The sequence below is a fragment of the Acomys russatus genome, chromosome 31 (genome assembly GCF_903995435.1).
Source record: "Acomys russatus chromosome 31, mAcoRus1.1, whole genome shotgun sequence".
NCBI lineage: Eukaryota > Metazoa > Chordata > Mammalia > Rodentia > Muridae > Acomys > Acomys russatus.
In genome coordinates this window covers 17,503,210-17,525,452 of record NC_067167.1, presented here as the reverse complement: position 1 = coordinate 17,525,452, position 22,243 = coordinate 17,503,210, and the positions used below count along the sequence as shown (strand labels likewise).

The 22,243-nt window shown below is 46.6% G+C and overlaps 1 protein-coding gene across 2 annotated transcripts in view; it reads right to left on the bottom strand.

The window, feature by feature from the left end:
* Tmcc3 (transmembrane and coiled-coil domain family 3) overlaps positions 1-22,243 on the bottom strand; it is a 152,901-nt gene that overhangs the window by 49,028 nt on the left and 81,630 nt on the right. The window contains exon 1 of one of the 2 annotated variants that reach the window (XM_051172691.1): positions 15,456-15,694. The exons of the other annotated variant lie outside the window; for it this stretch is intronic. Within the exon in view, the coding sequence (XP_051028648.1) occupies positions 15,456-15,533 (78 nt within the window). The 5' untranslated portion in view covers positions 15,534-15,694. Of the gene's footprint in view, positions 1-15,455; positions 15,695-22,243 lie in introns of those variants that run through there. 2 annotated transcript variants of the gene reach the window in all.

Here is a 22,243-nt window from a genome sequence, read left to right as displayed (position 1 = left end):
GGGTGAAAAAGAGCTGTTCCTGGGAGCACCCAAAGGAAGGAAGGCTCTTGCTGCCCCAGTTCAGTGAGGTCCCTTGCCTGTCCAGCACATGAGAAAGGCTTTGCTCTGCTTTATACAGCCAACACTATACGGTGATTTGGTAATAAGGGGGCTTTGGCAAGCCCAGCACCTTTCCCAGATGAAAGTGCACAGAACAAAAACACTCCCTCCACCCCGACTATGCTCCTGGGTCATGTTATGAAATGTAAACAGTAGTTTCTGGGCATAGGCAACAGTTTCAACCTGCCTGTGTATCAGACGCAGAGATAAAGGGAGGCAGACAGCCCAAAGATGATTACAGGTGCCTCAACAACCCCTAAGTATTTAGTTACACTGAGCCAGGTGCAGGGGAACCGAAAAGCAGATCAAGGTAAGAAATAGCATATTACCTCCAAGATCTGAAACCCTGTAATGTCTTCAAACGCTCAATAAACTTGTTATGGTTTGAACGTGACATGACCTCACAGGCTCGTGCTTGAACACTTGGTCACCAGCTGATGATGCTGTTTTGGGAGGCTGTGGAACCTTTAAGTGGTGGTGGGACCTGGCAGGAAGTGAATGGATCCCTGGGAGGCAGCTCCGCTTCTAGCCCAAGCTCTCTGCTTTCTGGTTTATGACCCTAGAAAGCTGCTGCCTCACGCTTCTGCCACAGACTAAGCTGCTCCTGCAGCCATGCCTTCCCCGCCATGACAGCCTCCCCTCTCAAAGCACGAGCCACTATAAATTCTTACTCTTTTAAACTGCTTTTTACCAGGTTTGCTCTACATGAGAAACAAGGTCTTACCATGTAGCCCCGGTTGGACTGAAACTTGCTATATGGATCCGGTTGACTTAAAGCTGGCAGTCAATCTCCTGCCTCTGCATCTCCAATGCTGGGATGACAGGAACATGCTACTATACCTTGGTCCTCTCAGGTATTTTATCAGAGCAATGAGAAAAGCATTACCCTTGGTGAGAAGCCATTTTTTGTTTTGTTACCTGTGTGTGTTTATAGGTCAGAGGATTAACTTTCAAGGCTTCATTGTTTCTTCCCACTGTGGGCTCCAGGGATTCAATTCAGGCAGTCAGACTTGCACAGCAGGAACTTTTGGCAGGAACTGAGCCATCTGATCCACCTGAGAGGCGATATACATGCATGCACGCACATGCACACACATGCACACATGAATCCCTGCCTGAAATTTTCTAACTGTACGAGCCAGAGTTCTCAGAATGTTCATTTCACCGCCTCTGGGGAGAAGGTGGGGGGACAAAGAGCCAGAAGAAATGCATCAAAATTACATGCAGCTGACTGCATTAGTTTTGAAATTCTCAGAAAAGGTTGTTGGGGTTTTTTTTAAAGATAAAAATCATAAAGTTCAGTCCATATGGGAAACAGTATATTTTAAAAAACAGGTAACTATGCAAAAAAAAAAAAAAAAAAAAAATAGAGCTAGAACATTTGAAAAGCTGCCGAGTGACTCTACCTGGCTCCAAAATAAAAAACCATAGAGTACACCAGGAGGGCGTGATTACCCTCGGCTTGTAGAGAACAAAGCCTCCAAGCCACAGGCTTCCACATGGCGGCATGACAAAGCCTGCTGCTACTACCCACTGTGTTCTATCTGCTAGCTCTATGCACTCCCGTCCCCATACAGAACAGAAGCCAGCACGATTAGCAGAATTCTAAGACGGTTTCTAAGATATGGTCCTCGCCACCCTGGATGCCAGCAAGCCCTGAGAACAGGATGGGACTTCACTCCCATGCCTAGGCCATCTTCTATGGCAAAGGGGAAGGGATTCGCCAGACATGACTAAGGCTCCTAATCAGTCGACTTTCATCAAAGTACCATACATGTTGGGCCTGGCCAAGTCAAGTGAACTCCAAAAGAGGGTCTAGAGGTAATGGAGACAATGCAATGGAGACCGTGTAGGTCTGTCTTGAAGAAGCCCCCTGTCAGGATACGAAAGGGCCATGCCACAGGGAACGGTGGACAGCCCCTGGGGGCCTCTGCCGTACAGTGGCAAGAAGCATAATTCTGTATGCAACCAGAGAGCTTGCAGAAGGATGCGTGCGTGCAGTCTCCCGACAAGTCTCCCGACACTTGGGTCCTTGCTGACGTTTTGATTTCAGGCTGATGTAATAACTCTGAGTGGAGGATGTGGTTGTGGTGCACCTGGACTTGGAAGGCAGCAGGGGGAGGGGGGAACTGTGAAACAAAGAGCAGGCTTTGCAGCGCTCATTTGCAACTGTTACATAGTAAGAGAAAGCAATCGGGAATGACCAGACTAGGGAAACACAGTGTCCCGCCATGCCACTTCTTTAATAGATAAAGGACTCCGGGCAAATCTTGCCCAGGAGAGGTCTGTGTACATGGCCAGAATAGATAAATACACAAGTGCTTGCTCGGAGTCTTACGAAGACACAATCAACCTGTTGTGCCATCTAGTTCTGTGAGATTCAACCAGCAGGAGAAACTGGCTGAGGAGTTGGGGGAGAAAGGGAGGTGCCCCTACTGTTCCCAACAACTTTGCTGAAGTTCAGAACTCTCACACGTGAGCCACCTCATTTGCAACAGGAAAACATGAATTAAAACGAGCTACCAGGTTCGCCTAGCATTACCAGCAGGAACCAAATTCCTGAGAAAACTTGGTGTTTGGAGGATGTGAGCTGACACTCACTAATTCGTTTCTGGCAGGTCTATAAACCGGTGCCGGTTTTGTCGCTGTGCACTTCTGGCTCCTAATGTTCTGCACAGCAAAAGCGCTGCATGTTCAGGGTGGTGGGATCGTAAGCCACAGGGCAGGTGCCCTTTGTCTCAAACCGCTTTCAGGGACTTAGCTCCTAGCATATCCTTCACAGGCGCCAAGAGAAGCACCGGCAAGTTGCTGGCATAGCAAATCGTCCAAGGCTGGAAGCGATACAGTGTTTCCAGACAGAGAAGGTTAAGCATAGCTTGGGACACGCTCAACAACTGGCGTCCCACGTAGCAGCGGAATCAAGGCCAGCTCATCTGCACGGATATGGACTGAGAGCAGGGAACGCTTCTCAGCCTTTCCAGGCCCATCTTGCCATCCCTCAGCACACCACTTGGATGCGATCACTCAACATTTACCAAGTCTCCTCCGTGTTCCAGGCTCCTTGACCAGTGGAAGAGGACGAAACCACGTGCCTAGAGAGTACGGGATGGGTGTCCACAAGCATCAGGGGAGCTGGTCGTCCACTACAAGAGGAAATCAGGTCAAGTGCTTGCCTGAGTGAAGGACTAAAGTTATCTCAGAGAATCTGGGTACCGGGTTAGGAACCTGGGATTCTGTGCTCACATACCGAGGAGACACTATAGACACACATCATCAGTCTATTGTTCCTTCATATTTAGATCCACGCTTGGCATCCTAGTGGGTGGGACTATTAGGGAATATTCTGGAATGTTTAGAGCAGTGGTTTTCAATCTTCCTAATGCTATGACCTTTTAATCCAGTTCCTCAAGTCGTTGTGACCCCCAAGCATATAATTAATTGCATTGCTACTTCACGACTGTAATTTTGCTACTGTTATGATCTGTAATGTAAATATCTGAGTTTTTCGATAGTCTTAGATGACCCCTGTGAAAGGGTTGAGAGCCACTGCTTTTGGAGGACAGGGCTACCTGGAGGCATTAAGTTGCCGGGAGTGTGTTTTTAGAGGTTGTCACTGGTCCCTGGCATTCCTTCTGTTTCTGCTTTTTGCCCGCCATTAAGTAAGCACTGCACCACACATTGCCACCACTGTGATGTTCTGCCTCACCACAAACCCAGAATCCATGGAACCAAAGACTACAGGCTGGGACTTCTCAAAGCAAGCAGAACCCATCTTCCCTTTGTTTATGTTGTCAATGTCAGGTGTTTTATCACGGAGGTGAATGCACTATATACTTACTGTAAAGATAAATACAGTTGCAAAAGTTCCTAATCTCAGGTCAGCTCTGCTGTCATTAGATGTGTCTTAAGGTGTTTTTGCCCGAGCTCCTGTAGTCAGATGACTCAGAGTCACCCAGGGCATGCCCCTTCCCTAAGCTGGGACAGGACTGACACTCAGGAAAACACAAGGACAACACAGGTCCTCCTGAAGCAAGCCATCTCATCAGGGAGAGTCATAGGCGGCACAATGGAACTTCTCCTCATTCAGGACATGTGCGAGCACCTGGCCCAGCACCTGGCCCAGCCCCTGGCCAGGCCACACTGAGCCATGGCCCTCTGCTGGTACTGCACTTCACATTGAGGCCCTGAAATGAATGCAGCTGTTGCATTTCTTCACTCTCCTCAGAGTCCCCTGTTGCTTTTTACCCTACCACCCACCCACCCACTGGGCTCACAAGCCCTTTGCCTGATGCCAAAACAGTCATCAGCTCATACTGAATGGGCCTCAGACTGTCAGATAAATGAAGATCCATGCCAACCAGTGATTCAGTCGCAAACAGAGGCCACCTGTTCCAATTAGTGAGATTAAAATAGCACATTGCTGACTATCTAAAGTCAACTTTGGGCCTTCATGACGATCATAATAGATTTACAAAGCAGACGGAGGGACTTCTGACCCCACGCACAGTTGCCAACACCGAAGTTAAATATTCTAGGTTCTACAGCATGGCTTTCAGTTGGGGTATGATTTTTGGACAACACTCCTGTCAGAGGCTGCAGCTCCAGGCACTACTCAACCGCCTCATATTCCAAGTCAGCACACATAGTATAATTATGTTCACTCTTACTTCAAAACAATCCCACACAACTTAGAATTTCCTCTCGCCTCACAATCTGGGTATGTTCTCTCAACATCCTGAAGACTTGTATCTTCTAAGAGCTCTGCTCTCTAGCAGAAGGTCTTCCATTGTCTGCCTCAGTTTCTCTCGGGTCACTAGAAGACTGAAGAGAACACAATGCAGATGCGCACGGCCTGGAGTGGGCACAGCTCATTCCCAACATCCTTCAAGGATGCCCATCCAGGCAGGCTGCCGTCCACCTACCATAGTGGACACCTGTTCAGCCCAAGCAACATTTGGGTTCACTTAGAGCAATTTGTCTATACCTTGTTTGGTACCCAAAGGATTTGAGGTGCATCACAGAAAGCATGCATGTAGAAGTTTCTGAATTATCATGGTTTGATGTATGGTTTCAACTTCAGGAGAATACGAAAGCCATCTGCACGCCATAGGACCCACACTTAGGATGCTGCTAACATTTTGTGTCACGTCCACAGAGGTAAACTACCAACCACACTGCACTGGGTCCCCTCCAGAGAGCCACAGTGTAAGCTGAAAACAATGCAAGTAGAAAAGTGCACTGACCATAGAGAACATAGCTCAACCTTGGTGACCTTGAACAGGCTCAGGATGTTCACAGTAGCCAGTGGCGAGGGAGGCTGGTCTCAGGAAAACCCACGGTAAAGGAGAGTGCTGAACAGCTTGTGTAATCTACTGGATACTGGACCAAGAGAGAACCCAGAAGGTTATTTAGGTGTGATTTTATACCACTGTAGAGTAAAAAAAAATCTTACTGAATTATTGATGATCTGTGTACGTAATACAAACAAATGTACACACAAACACGTAATCAAAATAAGGCCAGAGGGAGAAAGAAAACAAACAAACAAACCGATGTAATAGGTTATTGCATTCCACTGAGATTTGGATTTGAGTTTCTTATTGGGCAGAGCCTAGGAACCGTGCTTCTAAGCATCTTCTAGGCCGTATGTCCAGTTAGTATTTCAAAGTGGGAGGCAGAGGCTGGCGAGTGTTTTCCTTGATGATTCCGAATCCCTTCAGAAGGCCTTACGACAAAAGCATTAAATAACAGGGCCAGAGTGAGGAGGTTTCTCTTCTCAAGCCTCAACCCAATCCAGCTGATCCAGTCCAGGAGAATGGCAGGGTGGAGACTCCCAGGCAGAGCCCCACCATTTGCTCTTCACTCACTCTTGGACTGCAGGCCTCAGAGTTCAGACAACACCTAGCTAGCACCCAGTCTTGTTGATATTTTAAAAATAAACTTAAGTTTTAAAGAGTGAGCTGATTTAGAAATATTAAGCAAATAATAGCTCGGGTGGCATCAAGCTGGGTGTGGGTGGTGCAGGAATGGCAGAAGTCTGGGAACTCTGTGGTAGACCTGGTAGACCGTGAATGACTCAACCGACATGGTACCTGTCCAAGTTCCCTAATACCACTCCTGGCGGTTGCTCGCACAGCTGGGAGGTAGAGGTGACATTCAAGCCCATATTCTCAACCATCACTTTGTTCCTTGAAGCTGGAAACCTGCTGGGAGAGTGATGTCACAGACAATGAAGACGAAGGGGTAGTGAGGCCAGCCTGGTCTACAAAGTGAGTCCGGGACAGCCAAGGCTACACAGAGAAACCCTGTCTCGAAAAGGAAAATCAAACCAAACCAAAACAAAGGAAATGTACCTTTGATGTTGTGGGGAAGGGAGTGAGTAGCTGAGAAAGTGTGCCAGGAACGTGGCTTGGGCGCTGGCGGAGAGGATGTGAGAGAAATTACATCTGACATACAGACTTTGAGGCACAGCTAGGTGCAGCATTTAGGTAGAAATGTCTGGTGCTAGGCAGCAGTAGGCAAGCTTTACTGCAGGTGAGGGTCAAGTCAGTGTATATGGCTGAAGTCACACAGATTCTCCTTTAGGGGGTCACTGGGGACTGACACCACATGTGCCATCTCTTAGCTGCCATCTCTTAAATGCTCTGTCCAACCCCCACCCCTGCAGAGAAGTAGGTGACACATTCCTTAGCCAAGAACCAGAGGAAGGTGTTGGGTTGAGGTTAGTAAGACTTGGCTGTAAAAAAGTTATATGCAGGTTAAATGTTCTTAATCAAAAGCTCAAACTAGTCCAACGTCTTAATTCTGAATTCCAACATGATGTAACAAGCAGAAAGAACCACACGTGAGCATTATGTGACAGGCCACGATCAAAACACGGGCACACAAGACATAAAATGATCTTCGGGCAATGTACACAGGTGTACGTGAAACCTAAATGGATTTCGAGCTTAGATTTGGGTGCCAAACCAAAGATATTTTATGATGAATACATGACTACCCCAGGATGCCAAGAAAATCCACAATCTGAACCACATCTGGTCTGAAGCATTCCAGGTACCAGACACTAAGTCTGTGCACTGAACCCGGGAGGTGCTAGAAGGGTCTCTGGATGGGAGCCTCACAGAACCAAATGCTTCAGAGGTGACAGTAGCGGGGGTGGGGGTAAGGGGGGGGGGGCAGGGGGATCTCAAGCTGCTTGCCTGCAGAATGCATGATGCATCATCCCTGCTTCCTGTCCCAGCTGGCAAAAGGCCAAGGTGGGGATGAGCTCATTTCACAAAACTTTATAATGAAAGCACAAAGATGTGGAAAAGCCTCCCCCACCCCCCAACCACGTGTGTATGTGGCAAGAATCCAGTGTAGCCAACATCTCGGCCTTATACATTTGCTGCAAGTTTCTCTTCCACCTTCCCCACAAATCTGCAAATAAACTCAGAAGGACACTGGCCTAACGCTAAGTCACTCCAATACATTACAGGCTATTACCTAGAAAAGCCCCTCCATTTTACATCCATTCAATTCACTGAAAAGAATTGTGCTGGTGGCAAGGTATACGCTCATGTATGTGTGGGTGTGTGGGGGTGCGCCCTTATAAAGAACAGAAGGAGGCATCAGAGAGCATCCCTTATCGTTCTCTGCCTCATGTTTTCCTTTGGTTTTACATCTATTTGTATTTATTTGGGGGAGGGCATGTGTGTGCCCCAGCAATACATGAAGGTGAGAAGACAACCTCCTTTCACCGTGGAGGTGTCAGGGATTGAACTCAGGTCATCAGACTTGGCAGCAGGCACCTTTACCCACTGAGCCATCTCATTAGCCCTTACTCCTACTTTTTTTTTTTCCCCCTTTTAAAGACAAGGTCTCTCACTGAGCATGAAGCTTGCTGTTTCCTAACACCCAGGCTGGCTGACAAGTGAGCTGTCATCAGGGTCTGCCCGCCTCTGCTCCAGAATTCTAGAGCTGTAGGCATTCTAAGCCATGCCCACCTTTTACACGGGTTATTAACCTGAATTAAACCCAGGTCCTTTTGTTTTCACAGCAAGTGTTCTTGCCCCAGTGAGCCACTTCCCAAGCTCCTCCACCAGAAATAATCTTATCTTCATTCTCTCTAGTTTAACTAAGATAATCTTCCTACAGAATTTAGCAATTAACTTGGTAGGGCCTTGAGTTGAAGCCCAGAAGTATATATAGTATATGTTTTAAAATATATACTTGATTTAAAATACACATTTAACATATATTTATAATGTATTTATACAAAATTTTAAAGCAATTATTTTTTAAGGGATTCCCTGTTAAGGCCATAGATGGGAAATGGTGAGTCCCAGTCAGTCTGTATTAGTTATATGATTTTATTGGTTATAGTTTGAGTGCCATACTTTTTTGTTTTTGCAAATAGAATGGTCTGGAATTAATGTCTAAATTCCCTTCCTGGGCCTGGGGTTTGTGTGGGTCAATGGCAGAGTACATGTTTAGCATATAGAAGTCACTAGGTTCAATCCCCAACTCCAAAATATATATGCACATGTATGTATGTATGTGCATGTATGCATGATTGTATGTATTCTCTTCAAGCTCTACCATGGTGAGCCCTAGAGTCTAAACTCCCAACTCTGCACCATATGAGGACTGTGGCTATCTGTCTAGCAAAGTAAAGAATCCCATGAAGGTCTAGGTGTGGCCCCTGGGTTACTGTTTTCTCAGTTCATCTAAACTGCTCTCCATCAAGCTCCTCAAAGACCCATAGAGCCGAGGCATGAGCACCCACATTGAATGCAAGGCATTTCCAGACGCCATCACTAGAAAGATCTGGCCTCTACAGAGAGTGCGAAATGCTGGAGATCACACTGGAGGCCTCCGCACAAAGGCAGCCCCTGAAATGGCAGTCAGCTATATGTCTGTCAGGCGTGTCCACCCTAGCGTGTCCACCCTAGCATTCACTGATCATCTAGCAGGGTTGAATTGAATGCTGTTGAGGCACATTGCATTACCACTGTATGCAATGGTAAGCACCTGGCAGCTTCTGTAGAAAGTTAACTTGGGCCACATGCCCAAGGAATGCTATGGGGGTTCAGCCAAGGTGGGGACTCTAGAACTAACTGCCTGGACCACTCTCCTGTGCTTCCCCAAAATGTGTTGAGGGAAGCATAAGAGGTGATGACTTGTTGCAAAGAACTTCCTGGAGCCGGGGGTGGTGGCACACGCCTTTAATCCCAGCACTCGGGAGGCAGAAGCAGGCAGATCACTGTGAGTTCGAGGCCAGCCTGGTCTACAAAGCGAGTCCAGGACAGCCACGGCTACATAGAGAAACCCTGTCTCGAAAAACCAAAAAAAAAAAAAAAAAAAAAAAAAAAAAAAAAAAAGCAAAGAACTTTCTGGAAGACTGCCTGGTGACCAAGTGTGTGGCACAAAGAACAGGAATAAGCATTTGTCCTAGTCAGGAAACAGATTTGCAGGCACCTTCTAGACTCAACACTTACAGAAACAACCACCTTTACCGTGCTCGTCAGTGGCATACTCTCTGAAGACCGAAAAGCTAAAAGTTCCCTAATTAAAAAGAAAAGTTGTTTAATACCAGCAGCACTCAGGGAGGCACAGGCAGGCAGATCTCTGTGAGTTCCAGGCCAGTCTGGTCTACAAAGCAAGCTCAGGACAGGAAACCCGGTCTTGAAAAAAACAAGTTTATTTATTTGGTAGGGGTGTTTTGTCTTCCTGCATGTTTGTGCACCATGTGTGTGCAGTACCCTTGGAGGCCAGAAGAGGGCATCAGATCCCCTGGTACTAGATTTCCAGATGGCTGTGAGCTGGACAGTGGACTCAGAAAGGGTCCTTCGGAAGAGCAGCCAGAGCTTTTAACCTCTGAGCCATCTCTAGTCCTGCTCTAATTATCTTAAACCCATGACCTTACTTAATACCCTTTAAAATTTCTCCAAACTCCTAAACAGAGTTCTTACCCTGGGCATCATAAAATGTCCGCAAATTACCAGTCCATATCACTCCTTTGAAAGCTTACTTGGAATATAGGACAAGGCACAGAAGGCTAGAAAGTCGTACACTGGAAGGATCTAGAACACACAAATGAGGAGGTGCCCCGAAGGAGCTGTACACATCTCTCCCTGCCAAAGCAGCCAAATGGTCCATCAAGACTGAGCTGCTTATCACATTCATTTGGTTTATCGGGACAGAGCAGCTCTTCCAACTCACCACAGGGGCCACCAGGGAAGTAGTTACGACTACGCTCCAGTTGGGAGATTAGGGGGAGCTTGAAACGGGAGCACTAGTGAGTTCTGGGGTCTACGAAGCGACTGCTGTGCACTGGCTTCTGTTGCTACTACGTCCTTCCCACGCACGCCCTTTTTGCCTCATTGAAGAAAAGCGCTCAACAAGTACAGCTTCCCCTCACCTCGCGCCCCTTGCACGTCCATGCGGTGGCTGGATGATGCGTAAATCATTTATCCCAATGTTCCTTTTTAGAGGGAATGAAAAGTCCTAATTCTGATTCACAGGACAGTGATTCATAGCTCTCTCGTCCTTTTCTCTCACCACCCCCTCCACTGAAAACACAAAAACACAATTAAGAAACAGCGAGGCTAAAAACACTGCAGAGTCTCCTGGAGATGTGGGTAATTTTCATCTGGGACTCTGAGTTTTGGCTCTGGGAATTTAGGAAGTGTCTAAAGGAAAACATATTTTGAGATCCAATGTGGTAGCAGCTGTCCTGGTGCTCTATAGCGGATGTGACAGGCATGTGTGAGCTGCTGCTGGTGGTGGCTGGCAAGTCAGTCTTCTCTGAAGGGGGTGGGGCCAGTGAACCTGCGCAAAGCATAGCTTAAAAAAAAAACAAAAAAAAAAAAAAAAAAAGAAAAAGAAAAAGAAAAACACCCAATCGTACAATCAACCGGCCCCTCCTATCGTAAACAGATTCTGACTCGAGACACTCACCAACATTCAATCTCTTTGCTGAACTCGAGAAAGAAACCAATCACTGCTTAAAACAGTCCTTACAAACTACTCAACTCGCCAGGCTCCCTGGGTCAGCGGCACCTACCTGAGTCTGTTTCTATCTGTCCTACTTCCTGCCCAGGGACAAGCGAGTAATCAGCTCATGGCTGCTAGCTCCACTGTGGAAGGGGTACAACACTTCCCTCTCCCTGACAGCCTCTGGCCATTACTCATCACCCACTGGGAACGTTCCCAGTCAAAGAGAACACTTTGTGTGTGTGTGTGTGTGACAGTGGCCTTCAGGCTCCACACAGGTTTTGCTTTAGATGCCAGATATTTTTGTATTTATTATGACCAGTTCTTTCTGTGAAAGAGAATTCTACGTCACCATCGGCCACAGTATAAGTAAGATGTACTCACCAGGTACCAAGCTACCAGGGAGACGGGATTGCTAACTTACCATCATGTTCTTCCTAATGCCCAGAACTACAGCTGGTGCGTAAAAGATGCTTAGTGGGTTTGTCACAAAATTGGGAGTCATTTCATTTTCAAGCTTAAGGAACTGCCCGATGGCATTATATAAATATATAAATAAACTAACAAGATAAGTTTGCCACCTATTGGGATCTTATTATGCACCTCTCATTTTATAGGCATTGTTGCATCCATTCCTTCTATCACCCCTACTGTGTAGAAGAAACTAGCGGGTCCAAGTGACACAGAGGATCCACACTGGGGGGGGGGGGGGGGTGGGGACATGGGAGGGCGAGAAGGGGTGGGGGATAAGCTTAAGGAAGGCGAGTCTGTAGGAAAAACAACCCGGGCCTACCGTGGAGGCTTGATAAAAGAGAAATGATGAAAGTCCTACATGGCTAAAGGACCAACTGCAGAGATGTCAAAGAAAGTGGTGGACAGTATAACAGGGGACAGGAAGAGAGTAACGCCAACTGGCAGTGCCACTGCAACAGTAAGAAAAGGCGAAGATGAAAACAGTAACGTTTGAACCACTTAAATATCAATTAAAAAACAAAAAACAAAAAACCTCTTATTTAAGATTCAAATTCACAATGTGAAGAATGGGCTGACACCGCCTGTTCTATAGGTGTCCCCGCCATCTCCAGTAGGGACTGAAGTCTCAGGAAAGTTATTTAGGGCCTCATTCTGGTGATGGCCCAGTTGGGAGCCATGTCTGCAGCTGGAGCCCCAACAGTTCACAGCTGCATCCAAGTGGCTAAAGGTGGCATTAGGGAGCATTTAAAGTGGGAACCAACTAACGAAAGCAAACAACAAAACAAAACTGGACTCATGTATAATTAACAAGAACCAGTTAAGGTGCGGAAGACAGACTGGCTATATTAGTATAGGTTTTGGTGATAGGCTCTGACTATCGAGGGCATAAAGAAAAAAAAATGCAGGCGCTCATTATGTGTGCTCTTTCTATTAAAGTGGAGATAATTTATGTGTGTCAAGGTGTAGCGAGCATCATTTTGGAGTTTTTACAAAGATGAAGTGTTAAAATGTGAATGACTCCCTTAGCTTAGCGACGACAACCAGAACTGTCATTTAATTGCATTACATTTTTTGCTAAGGTGTGTGTGTTGGGAGGGGGGGGAGGTGGGGGGGGGAGATGTAGGTAAGTCTACTTGGCTGTAAAAATAGGCCTCTGCAATATGAAAGTGGTCTCCTGTTTCATTGCTATCTAGTCTCAGAGGATTAAATAAACCCAGCAAAAGTGATGCAGATTTCCCCCTGTTACCTCAGTGAGTAAAAGACTAGATTTTCGAATCTTTTAAATGACCATTTGTTGATCAGCGAGGTGTCTGGGGGAGGGAAACTGAGGATTCCTGTAAGGCTAGTCCCCTCTGCACTTCTACCCTAGTAATTATCTGCATCTTAAAAAGAAACCTAGTTTGCCAGATGAGTCTGACCACGGGGATTCTTTCTAAATCCTATTTTCTTTCCAATGAGAGAGTCATATGAAGAAATTAAGTCCTAATACCATTCCGTGGTTTGCTTTTGCACAGCATACTTTTCCGGGTGTTGGGGGAAAATGCTTTTTTTTTTTTTAATTTTTTTTTTTTATAGCTACAACAAATTGAGTGCCACGAAGGAGCTGCTAGATCACCTAATGGGAGGTTACTCCTTGCAACAGCAAAATTGCTTTTGCTGTGCCTTCATCACAGCCGGCTTATTGCAGCCTTAAGGAAGGAGGCGAAATTACACCAGCCCCACTAGAGGAAAGTTTCTGTACTTGTTCTCCTGATACCTTGATAGATCCACAGGAAAACAGTCCAAAACCCAAAAACCAAAAGCAAACATAAGGCAATGCCAGGCTTGCTGAGCCTGTAACTCCAGCACTCACTCAGAAGGCTAAGAAAGGAGAATCAGGGATTCAAGGCCAGCTTGGGCTACATAGTGAAACCTTGTTTCAAAAAACAAACAAACAAACAAACAAACAAAAAAACCAAACCAACCCCCCCCAAAAAAAAAAACCCGACCCAAAACAATAGCAACAAAAAAACTAAAAGCAGACAGCCCGGAGGCTACATTGGATCTCTCCGAGGGCACTGAACTGTGGTCTGGGCCTACTCAACTCTAGCCCTCGCTCTTCTAGTCCTCACTACTAGGGTTATCTGCCCCATGGTGGGCTAATTACACAGAATAACCAGAGCTTATGGCCCTTAACTCAGTTTTGCTGCACATTTTACTTACAAATCCGCAATCTCCCTATTGATAATGTATCAAGTACAATGTGGTAAGCAGGATTTTTAAAGAAAATAAGCAACTCCCCTTCATATGAGGTCTTGGGCACTTTCTGAGGACAGACAGGTGTGGTGGGTGCGGTGGGGTGGGGTGGGTGGGGTGGTGGACCAAAACTACTACAGTCTTCAGTTCAGCTGATCTTTCCCTTTCCCACCTGAGGTGTGAGCACTGGCATTCACACCTCCACCTGACAGGCCAGGAGAGCTCATCTCATGATGGTGTGTCAAGGTCTCACCATCCCTCCTCAGTCAGTGCTAACTCTGCTGCCTACAGCGATCACTGAGTTGTGACAATCCAGGCTCTCACATTATTCTAAGATTACAATTTCTCCTGTGAGCTGCAATATTAACTTTATCCCCCACCCCCACCCCAGAGAAAGACCTTTTCCTTCAGTCAGCGCTGTTCAGGAGTAGTCGCGCCCCTCCCAAACTTTTGACCGCAGGTAAACAAAACTCTAATGTTTTTCTTCCAGACAGAATTTTCGGAATACTTTCCTAACGCATTGTTATGAAACTTGAAGAAGAAGAAGAGGAGGAGGAAGAGGAAGAGGAAGAAGAAGACGACGAAGAAAGAAAGAATGAGAAAGAAACGGGAAAAAGTCGGTCAATGCAGGAGCGATTCCACCAAATATATTAAATTTGTGTAAAAAAAATCATTTTCTTCAATTGATCAAGAGCCGGTAAAGTGAAAAGAGAAACGAGGTAAGCATACCACTTCTGTTTCAAATTATGACTGCACACCCACATTCTATATAAGGGACCCCTGCACACGCCTGTCACTAATGGCCGCAACTTCGATCTGGCTGGTCAAGGGATCTTAGAGGTGGCAAGGTAGAAATTAAAGCCTGTTCTATCTCTACGAACTTTATACAGGGAAGCTGACACCAAAACCCCCAGTTCCCCGGATAAGCCAGAAGTTGGAAGGCTCACAGAACAACTCCAGGTACTGCCTGCCAGAGAGAGGAGGTGCTGTTTCAAATGGCACTTTATTCAGCCAAGGGAAGAAGGGATTTGGGATCCTCACGTCCCTCCTGGACACTTGAGCTGTCCAAAAGGAAAAGTGTTCCCCGGGAGGGCCCAGAGCTGGGGCTGTGGCCTCAGTCATGATACTGAAGGCCTCCAGGGCCGGTCTTCTCAGCTTGCTCAGAAGAGCTATTTTCGCTCACAGCCAAAATCAGCAACAGCAAATTACTCTGCAAACCGTGGCGAAGGCGCCCGATCTACATGGCTCCCAACTCCGGAGCTTCCCCGCCGAGACAAGACTTTTGATCTCGGCAGCGCGTCCGGAGCGCACAGTACAGGGGTCAGGACTGCGGGTCGGAGGGCAGGGGAGCGGGCATGCAAAAGCCCTGCCGAGCCCCGCAGGTGGAGGTGCGGGGAGCCAAACGCTGGGAGTCCCGGGTGCCGGTAGCGCGCGCTCCCTGGCGGGGAGGAGAGCGGGGCGACACCGTCGTGGAGTCGGGGTGGCAGTATAGGTTGGCTAGCCTCCTACTCCAACGGTGGCCCCACGTCCTCGGGCCGCAGGTTTCTTTGGACCTTCCCGGCAGGGAGAGGCCGACGATGGGGTCCGCGGCGCGGCGTGCCCGGACCCGACCCTCGCCCCTCCCTACACAGACTCGCACCCCCGCGCCGCCCTGCGCGCGTCCTCACCCGGCTCTTGCAGCGGTGGTGCCGGCCGGGGTCCGAGTAAGTCCGGTCCACGGTGAGCGCCGTGTCGCTGCCCGGCATGTCTGCGCTTGAGACTGGCAACTTTGCGTTCTCCGGGGCCGCCGCTCCACTCCGCTCCGCACGGCGCGGGGTGGCAGCTGCGGGCCTTGCTCAGCTCACCCTCGCCCCGGAGCGGCGGCGGCCGAGGGGGTGGCGCGGGAGGCTGCAGCTGCTGCCGACACCCCGCGGCCCTGCGCCGTCGCCCGGGTAGGGAGGCGGGCGACAGTCTCCGCCCCTTTCTCCGTTCCCCGCCCCTGCGCCCCGCGCGGCGCCTGAGACCCGCTCCAGGTGCCGGGCTCAGCTGCCCTCCTTGCCTGCAAGCCCGGCCCACGCGCTCCCACGCTGCCCCATGCTCAGAGGAGCGACGCCGGCACAGATTATGGGCCCATTTGAGTGGGATAAAAGATGTTTTTGAGCACAGGAGGTTGCCGCCTGCCTTAAGGGCTTCCTTTTAATATAATCTTTATTCAACGGGCACACTTGCTGGGCAGCTACCCTGGACTTTGATGGTGGGTTAAGGATCCCAGGACGGAGGGGCGTTTTCCCACTTAGGAGTCCGGCGAGCCACACTTCCATTGTGTTGTGTACCTCAATTGTGCTTATGCGACTCACCGTGTTGTAAGCTATACTTTGAAGTCCGGACATAATCTTTTCACTTTAGAACTCTCTACTCCCAGTAAGTATTCCCAGCACCCAAAAGGAATTTGGAATCTGAGAGAAAACGTACTGATTGGTAATCGATTCGACATCGCTTGCCTAACCCAAAATTCACCACCTAAGGTTCGGCTATGTTGGACATACCACGGGGACTGGATTAGCAGGTTTAAATCACTGATTGCCACAGGCCCAGTACACATTGTGATCAGCCTATAAGGAAGGGGAGGAGATGTTTATACCTTATTGGCTGAGAGAAAACAGCACTGAACATTTGGAAAAGCAAAACAGAAAAGCCCTAAAGGTGTCGGTTTAGGGGGTGTGTTCAGGCACAAGAGACTGGAGGCTCTGTGGGGCTGTACTTTCAACGTCAAAATTTTCAGCTTTGGAGCCGGGCGTGGTGGCTCACGCCTTTAATTCAAGTACTCACTCAGGAGGCAGAGGCAGGCAAGTTGCTGTGAGTTCAAGGCCAGCCTGGTCTACAAGGGGAGTCCAGGGGCAGCCAAGGCTACATAGAGAAACCCTGTTTGGAAAAACAAAACACAACAAAAGTTCAGCTTTGTTTTGTGGGCGTTTAGCAAGCGCTGGGGTTCCTGAACCATGAATTGAGACTATCAGAATGGAAGCCTAAGAGATCGATCTGCTAGTCCTGTGAGAAGCACTGATGAGTGATAAGGGACAGTGACCAGAGGCCGTTACAAAGACTGAGGAAGACCTACGTGTCATTCACAAAGAGACCAATTAGCCAATGCATGTCCACTCAGTAGAGTCTTAGGCAAATGTAACAGATACAATGACCCTCTAGCTATAGAATCGTTTCTACTATGTATAGTTAAGTGGGGGCAAAAAAACCAAGGTCCAGAATAATATATGGTGTTCTGCCATTTATTAAAAATGTAGTATGTATATACATATGTGTATATATATATGATTTGCTTACATATACACGGCTTATTTCTGACAAGATAAACAAAAAACTACAGAAATAAGTGAACAAGCAACCGGAGTCAGGAAGGGAGGGCCTGGGAAAGTTAGAAGATAGAGACAGGAGGGGGTTCTGTTCATATTTTAAAAATATACATGCATCTTAAATTATGCATTGTGATCCCATATTAACTATGCAAAAAGTAGAATAAATTATTAGAACTTAAAACGAATTGGAAACCTAATCTAAAGCAATTTAAGAAAATAAACTTTAAAATAACACACACACACACCTACACCAGGCCCTGGGAGATTTTTAGGTAAATTCTTCCAAGCCAAAACCAAACAAACAAACAACAACAAAACCCAGAGATTGTGTGTGTGTGTGTGTGTGTGTGTGTGTGTGTGTGTGTGTGTGTGTGTGCACGCATGAGAGAGAGACTTTAGTTATGGTGTATAGAGCAGATTCTGTGACAGGGCGATATCTGAGCAGATACTTTGGGAGTGAGGGAAACAGTAATGTTGTGTGGTGATTTGAATCAGAATGGTCCTTAGAGGCTCACAGATTTAATTATTGGTCACCAGGGAACTGTGCTAATTCGAAGGGATTAGGGGTGTGGCCTGTTGGAGGAAGCATGTCACTGAGGGTGGGATGGGAGGTTTCAAAAGCCCATTCCAAACCCAGGGTCCCTCTCTTTCTCCTGCGTATGGCTCTGGATGTAGAACTCCCAGCTCCTTCTCCAGCACCATGTCTGCTTGTGCGCCACCATGCTTCCCGCCATGATGACAATGGGACAAACCTCTGAACTGTAAGCCAGCACCGATTAAATACTTTCTTTTATAAGAGTGGTCAGTGTGGTCAGTGTGTCTTTTCACAGCGACAAAACACTGACCAAATGGTAGGTATCTAGAAATCTCACATAGGTGAAATTTTTGCAGCGGATACATATGAGGGGAGTTCAAGGAGGAGCAAGGAGGAAGTTTTAAATATCAATGAGATATGAGCTATGTAATATGAAAAATGCGCCACACAATAGATATGATGCGGAGAGGCTTCTATGAATATGGGGAGAGAAAGAAGGGAGGGCACCCAGAGAAAGACAGAGACAGAGGAAGAGAGATAGAGACAAGGAGGGTTTATCCCTTTATATACTCCTAGGCAGGGGCATACCCAGTGGCAAGTAGGTAGTGACATCATAGGTTGCTAGGCAGACTGGGGCAGAATCCTACCAGGAGGACCATGTTCCCTCGGCGGCACATAGGAGATGAGGTGGGAGGGGGCTGTCTCAGAGGAACAGATCATACAGGGCCTTCTGGGGCATTTTCAGAACTTTGAATTTCATGCAGAGGAAGACAGAATATTGGGAAAATGTTAAGAAATATATGGCATAATCTTCCCTTTTCGCATAAGAGGAGAAGACAGATCCCCTCACAGCATACACAAAAAAATCAATACCAGCTACGATAAAAACCAAAAACAAAACCCAAGAGGCACAGAAGATAAAAGCTTATCAGTAAGCCTGATGGCTAAGTTCAATGCCTAGAACCCATGTGGTAGACAGAGAGAATTCTGGAGTGGTCCTCTAACCTCGACATGTGCACCTTGGCAACTGTGTGACCATTCATATGTGTATGTGCATGTACACACACACACACACACACACACACACACACACAGTTGTTTTGTTTTGTTTTTCAAGACAGGGTTTTTCTGTTACACAGAGCCCGGCTGTCTTGGACTCTCTTGGTAGACCAGACTGGCCTCAAACACACAGAGATCCACCTACCTCTGCCTCCTGAGTGCTGGGGTTAAACGTACGCACCACCATGCCCAGCTTACAAAGTTATTTTTTAAGGACAAAGAAAAAACTTACAACTTCAATTTTTTGAAAGAAAATTGGAGATCAATTTTATCTCAAGTCATAAAAAGCAGGTTTCCAAAAGCATAAGCCATAAATATTTAACAGCATTGAAAAAACATGCTTCTGTCTATGAAAGAAATAGTAAAGTGAGAACATGAGTCACAGACTGAACCCCAGTTTAAAAAAAAATCAATTTGGGTGAATTTCATAAACAATCCTGGGAAACAAAAAAGAAAGCCACAGAAAACCGCAAGCATCAAAAACACTAAAAATTAAAGTGTATGGAAACAAAGAACATATTTTTTTAAGAAAACCAAGTTAAGGCTGGGCGTGGTAGCACATACCTTTAGTTCCAGCACTCAGTGAGATAGACACAGGTAGATCGCTGTGAGTTCAAGGCCAGCCTGTTCTAAAAAGTGAGTCCAGGACAGCCAAGACTACACAGAGAAACTCTGTCTTTAAAAGAGAAAAATAAAAGAAAGAAAAAAGAGAAAGAAAACAAAGTTATTCTGTCAAAATTATTGAGACACATACAAGCAACGTAAACCCAACTTTGACACACACAATCCTTCAAAATTAAAAATTTAAAGGCACTAGCCAGACATTATGGTGCACACCTTTAATCCTAGCTCTAAGGAGACAGAGGCAGGTGGATTTCTGTGAGTCCGAAGCCAGCTTCACATAGAAAGGTCCAGGATAATCAGAGCTATATAGAGACCATGGGGGCGAGTGGGGGAGGCAATAAATGTGATGGTTTTAACCCTAGACTTGGAATTCAAGTCACTACTAGCACCTTCTCAAATAAGCCCTTGTAATACTTTTGCAGATAATAAAGCTTGATAGTCCATTACTGTCAAGTCATTATGCCAACATAATCTTTAAAAGATCCTTCTGAAAATCGAATGGATCACCTGTGGGTCTTTTTTCTTATCTCCATCTGACAGTGGACTTGTCCACCAGCTGCTTAGAACTACTTAAGAAGTACACTGTGTAAGTGCATAAGTGTGTGTGTGTGTGTGTGTGTGTGTGTATACATTTAGAGAGGCTAGTGTGTTGTGAGGTCTCTGACACACCACAGTGGTGTCTTGATCTGTGCTCCAGCAGGCATCTAGTTTTGATTTCTATATCCAGCTTGGAGTTCCTTAGAGGTCCATCCTGGAATGCTGACCCTTAATGAGAAAGATGAAGCAAAAGTGTCAGGTTCATTCACATCTCAATTGACAGAATATTTATTTATTTATTTATCTCATAAGCCAGTTGTCCAATAGCTGTTTTGATGAGCACGCATACACAAAATAATTTTTAAAAAATATATACAAATTAAATAGCACAATAGTAAAGCTCCACAGAAAAGAAAGAAAACAAGTGCTGTTCATCACCATCTGGCTATCCTTTGGAGAGAGGACCAAAAGAGATAACAGACCATTCTTTCCTTTGGAGAAAATGCCAGCCCCTAAGGAAAGAAATGGTTTAGGTGGTCCATAGGGTTATGAGATTTAGTCACAAGCAATTAGAGTCACCCCTGAGACTCGCTGGGCCTCCTAGGAAAGAAATGGACCTTTGGTGGGAGTAGGCCAAGTACAAGCACCCTCACACACACATGCAGGCAGAACAATGTCCTTGCTACTTTACACAGACAGCCTCCCTGGGGATAGAGAGCCATGGAGTGGACAAAGGCTCCTTTGGGACTTGTTAGAGCACTGGAGGCTGCCTTTTCTATCACCTGTTGCTGTGGGACAAACCACTCTGATAGGATTGGCTCACAATGGCTACCTATCATTGGTTCATGACTGAGTTGTGAGGCTTTGCTCTGTTCCTTGTGGTATTACTGGGACTTGAGTGAGTGTCCAAGGTATCTCCATCTGCATAAAAAGGTTGTGTTGGGGGGGAGGGGCAGGAGGTAGGGCTGGTCAAACCTCTATCCCATTTTTTATGTTTTTTTTTTTTTAATTAAATGCTTTAATGTTTAACAGCCTCTTCCACTAACCTCTCTGCATAAGGGAAGTTAGATTCCTTTATATGGTGGCTAGGTTCCAAGAGATCAAAATCAAAACTACCAAATCTCCCAGCCCTCACCTGGAGCGGTGTAAACACCACCACCACATTCAGCTGGTCAAGGTGAGCCAGAAGTGGTCTGTTCGGATAGAGGTCAGCAGCTGCTGGCTGCCATCTTGGCCGTGGGCTTCAGCATCCTAGCCAGGCCTAGCCCTTCTTATCAGAATTATGGAGCAGCGGGCTCCTATTTTTGCTTAAGGCATTTGCTCAGATTTCTGACTCTTGTAACCTAAAGAATCCTGAACAATTCAGCACTCGGTGTTGAGTATGGATCGGCTATGCCAGGTGGCCTCTTGTGGATGGTTTGATTCTTGTCCGTACTGCTAAGGTCATACAGTCCAACAGGACCAGAAAGCCTTCAGTTTAGTGCAAAATGGGGGACTCCCTTTGTCATCCAGACTTCTTCTTCTATGCTTGGGGAACCTGGATCCCTGCATCTTTTACCTGAGAAATGTCCTTAGGGAAATTAGAGGTTCCACTCCCTTTCTCCTGATAAGGACCCATTCAGCAAGTACCTGGGATTCCTGAAATGCCTCTCCATGTAAATGAGGCATCTCAGTGCCTTAGCCCTGCGGCCAGTGATCTTTACCCACCCTGGAAATCCCTATCCCTCTCCAAAGTTCTATATAACCCTTGTTAAACAGAACTTAATAAACCCTTGTTATATAGAACCCTTAATAAAGCTTATCTGCCTCCTTGGACGTTGTTGGTTCTGTTCGTGCTTCTGGGCCACCAAATTCCCAGTTTGTTACTTCTGCTCCCTTGTCCCTGGGGACTGGTGGCCAATGACCCTGGGAACAAGGGAGAGCCGCAGTGTCTTATATTATTTAAATATTTCAGGAGATGATTTCTATCTCCCTCCTCAAGTTCTGGTTTACCAGAGGAAAGGACTATGCCCTCTTCTAGATAAGACTGCCAGTTCTTAACACAGCATTCAAGACATCGTTGTTGGATGAATGGATGGATGGATGGATAGATGGATGGATGACAGAAGGATGACAGATGGATGACAGATGGATGGATGGATGGATGGGTGGGTGGATGGATGGATGACAGAAGGATGATAGATGGATGGATAGATGACAGAAGGATGGATGATGGATGGACAATGGATGGATGACAGAAGGATGGCTAGATGGACATATGGATGTCAGATGGATAAATGATAGAAGGATGGATGGATGGATGACAGATGGATAGATGGATAAATTCAACATTTCTTCACTATTCTTATTT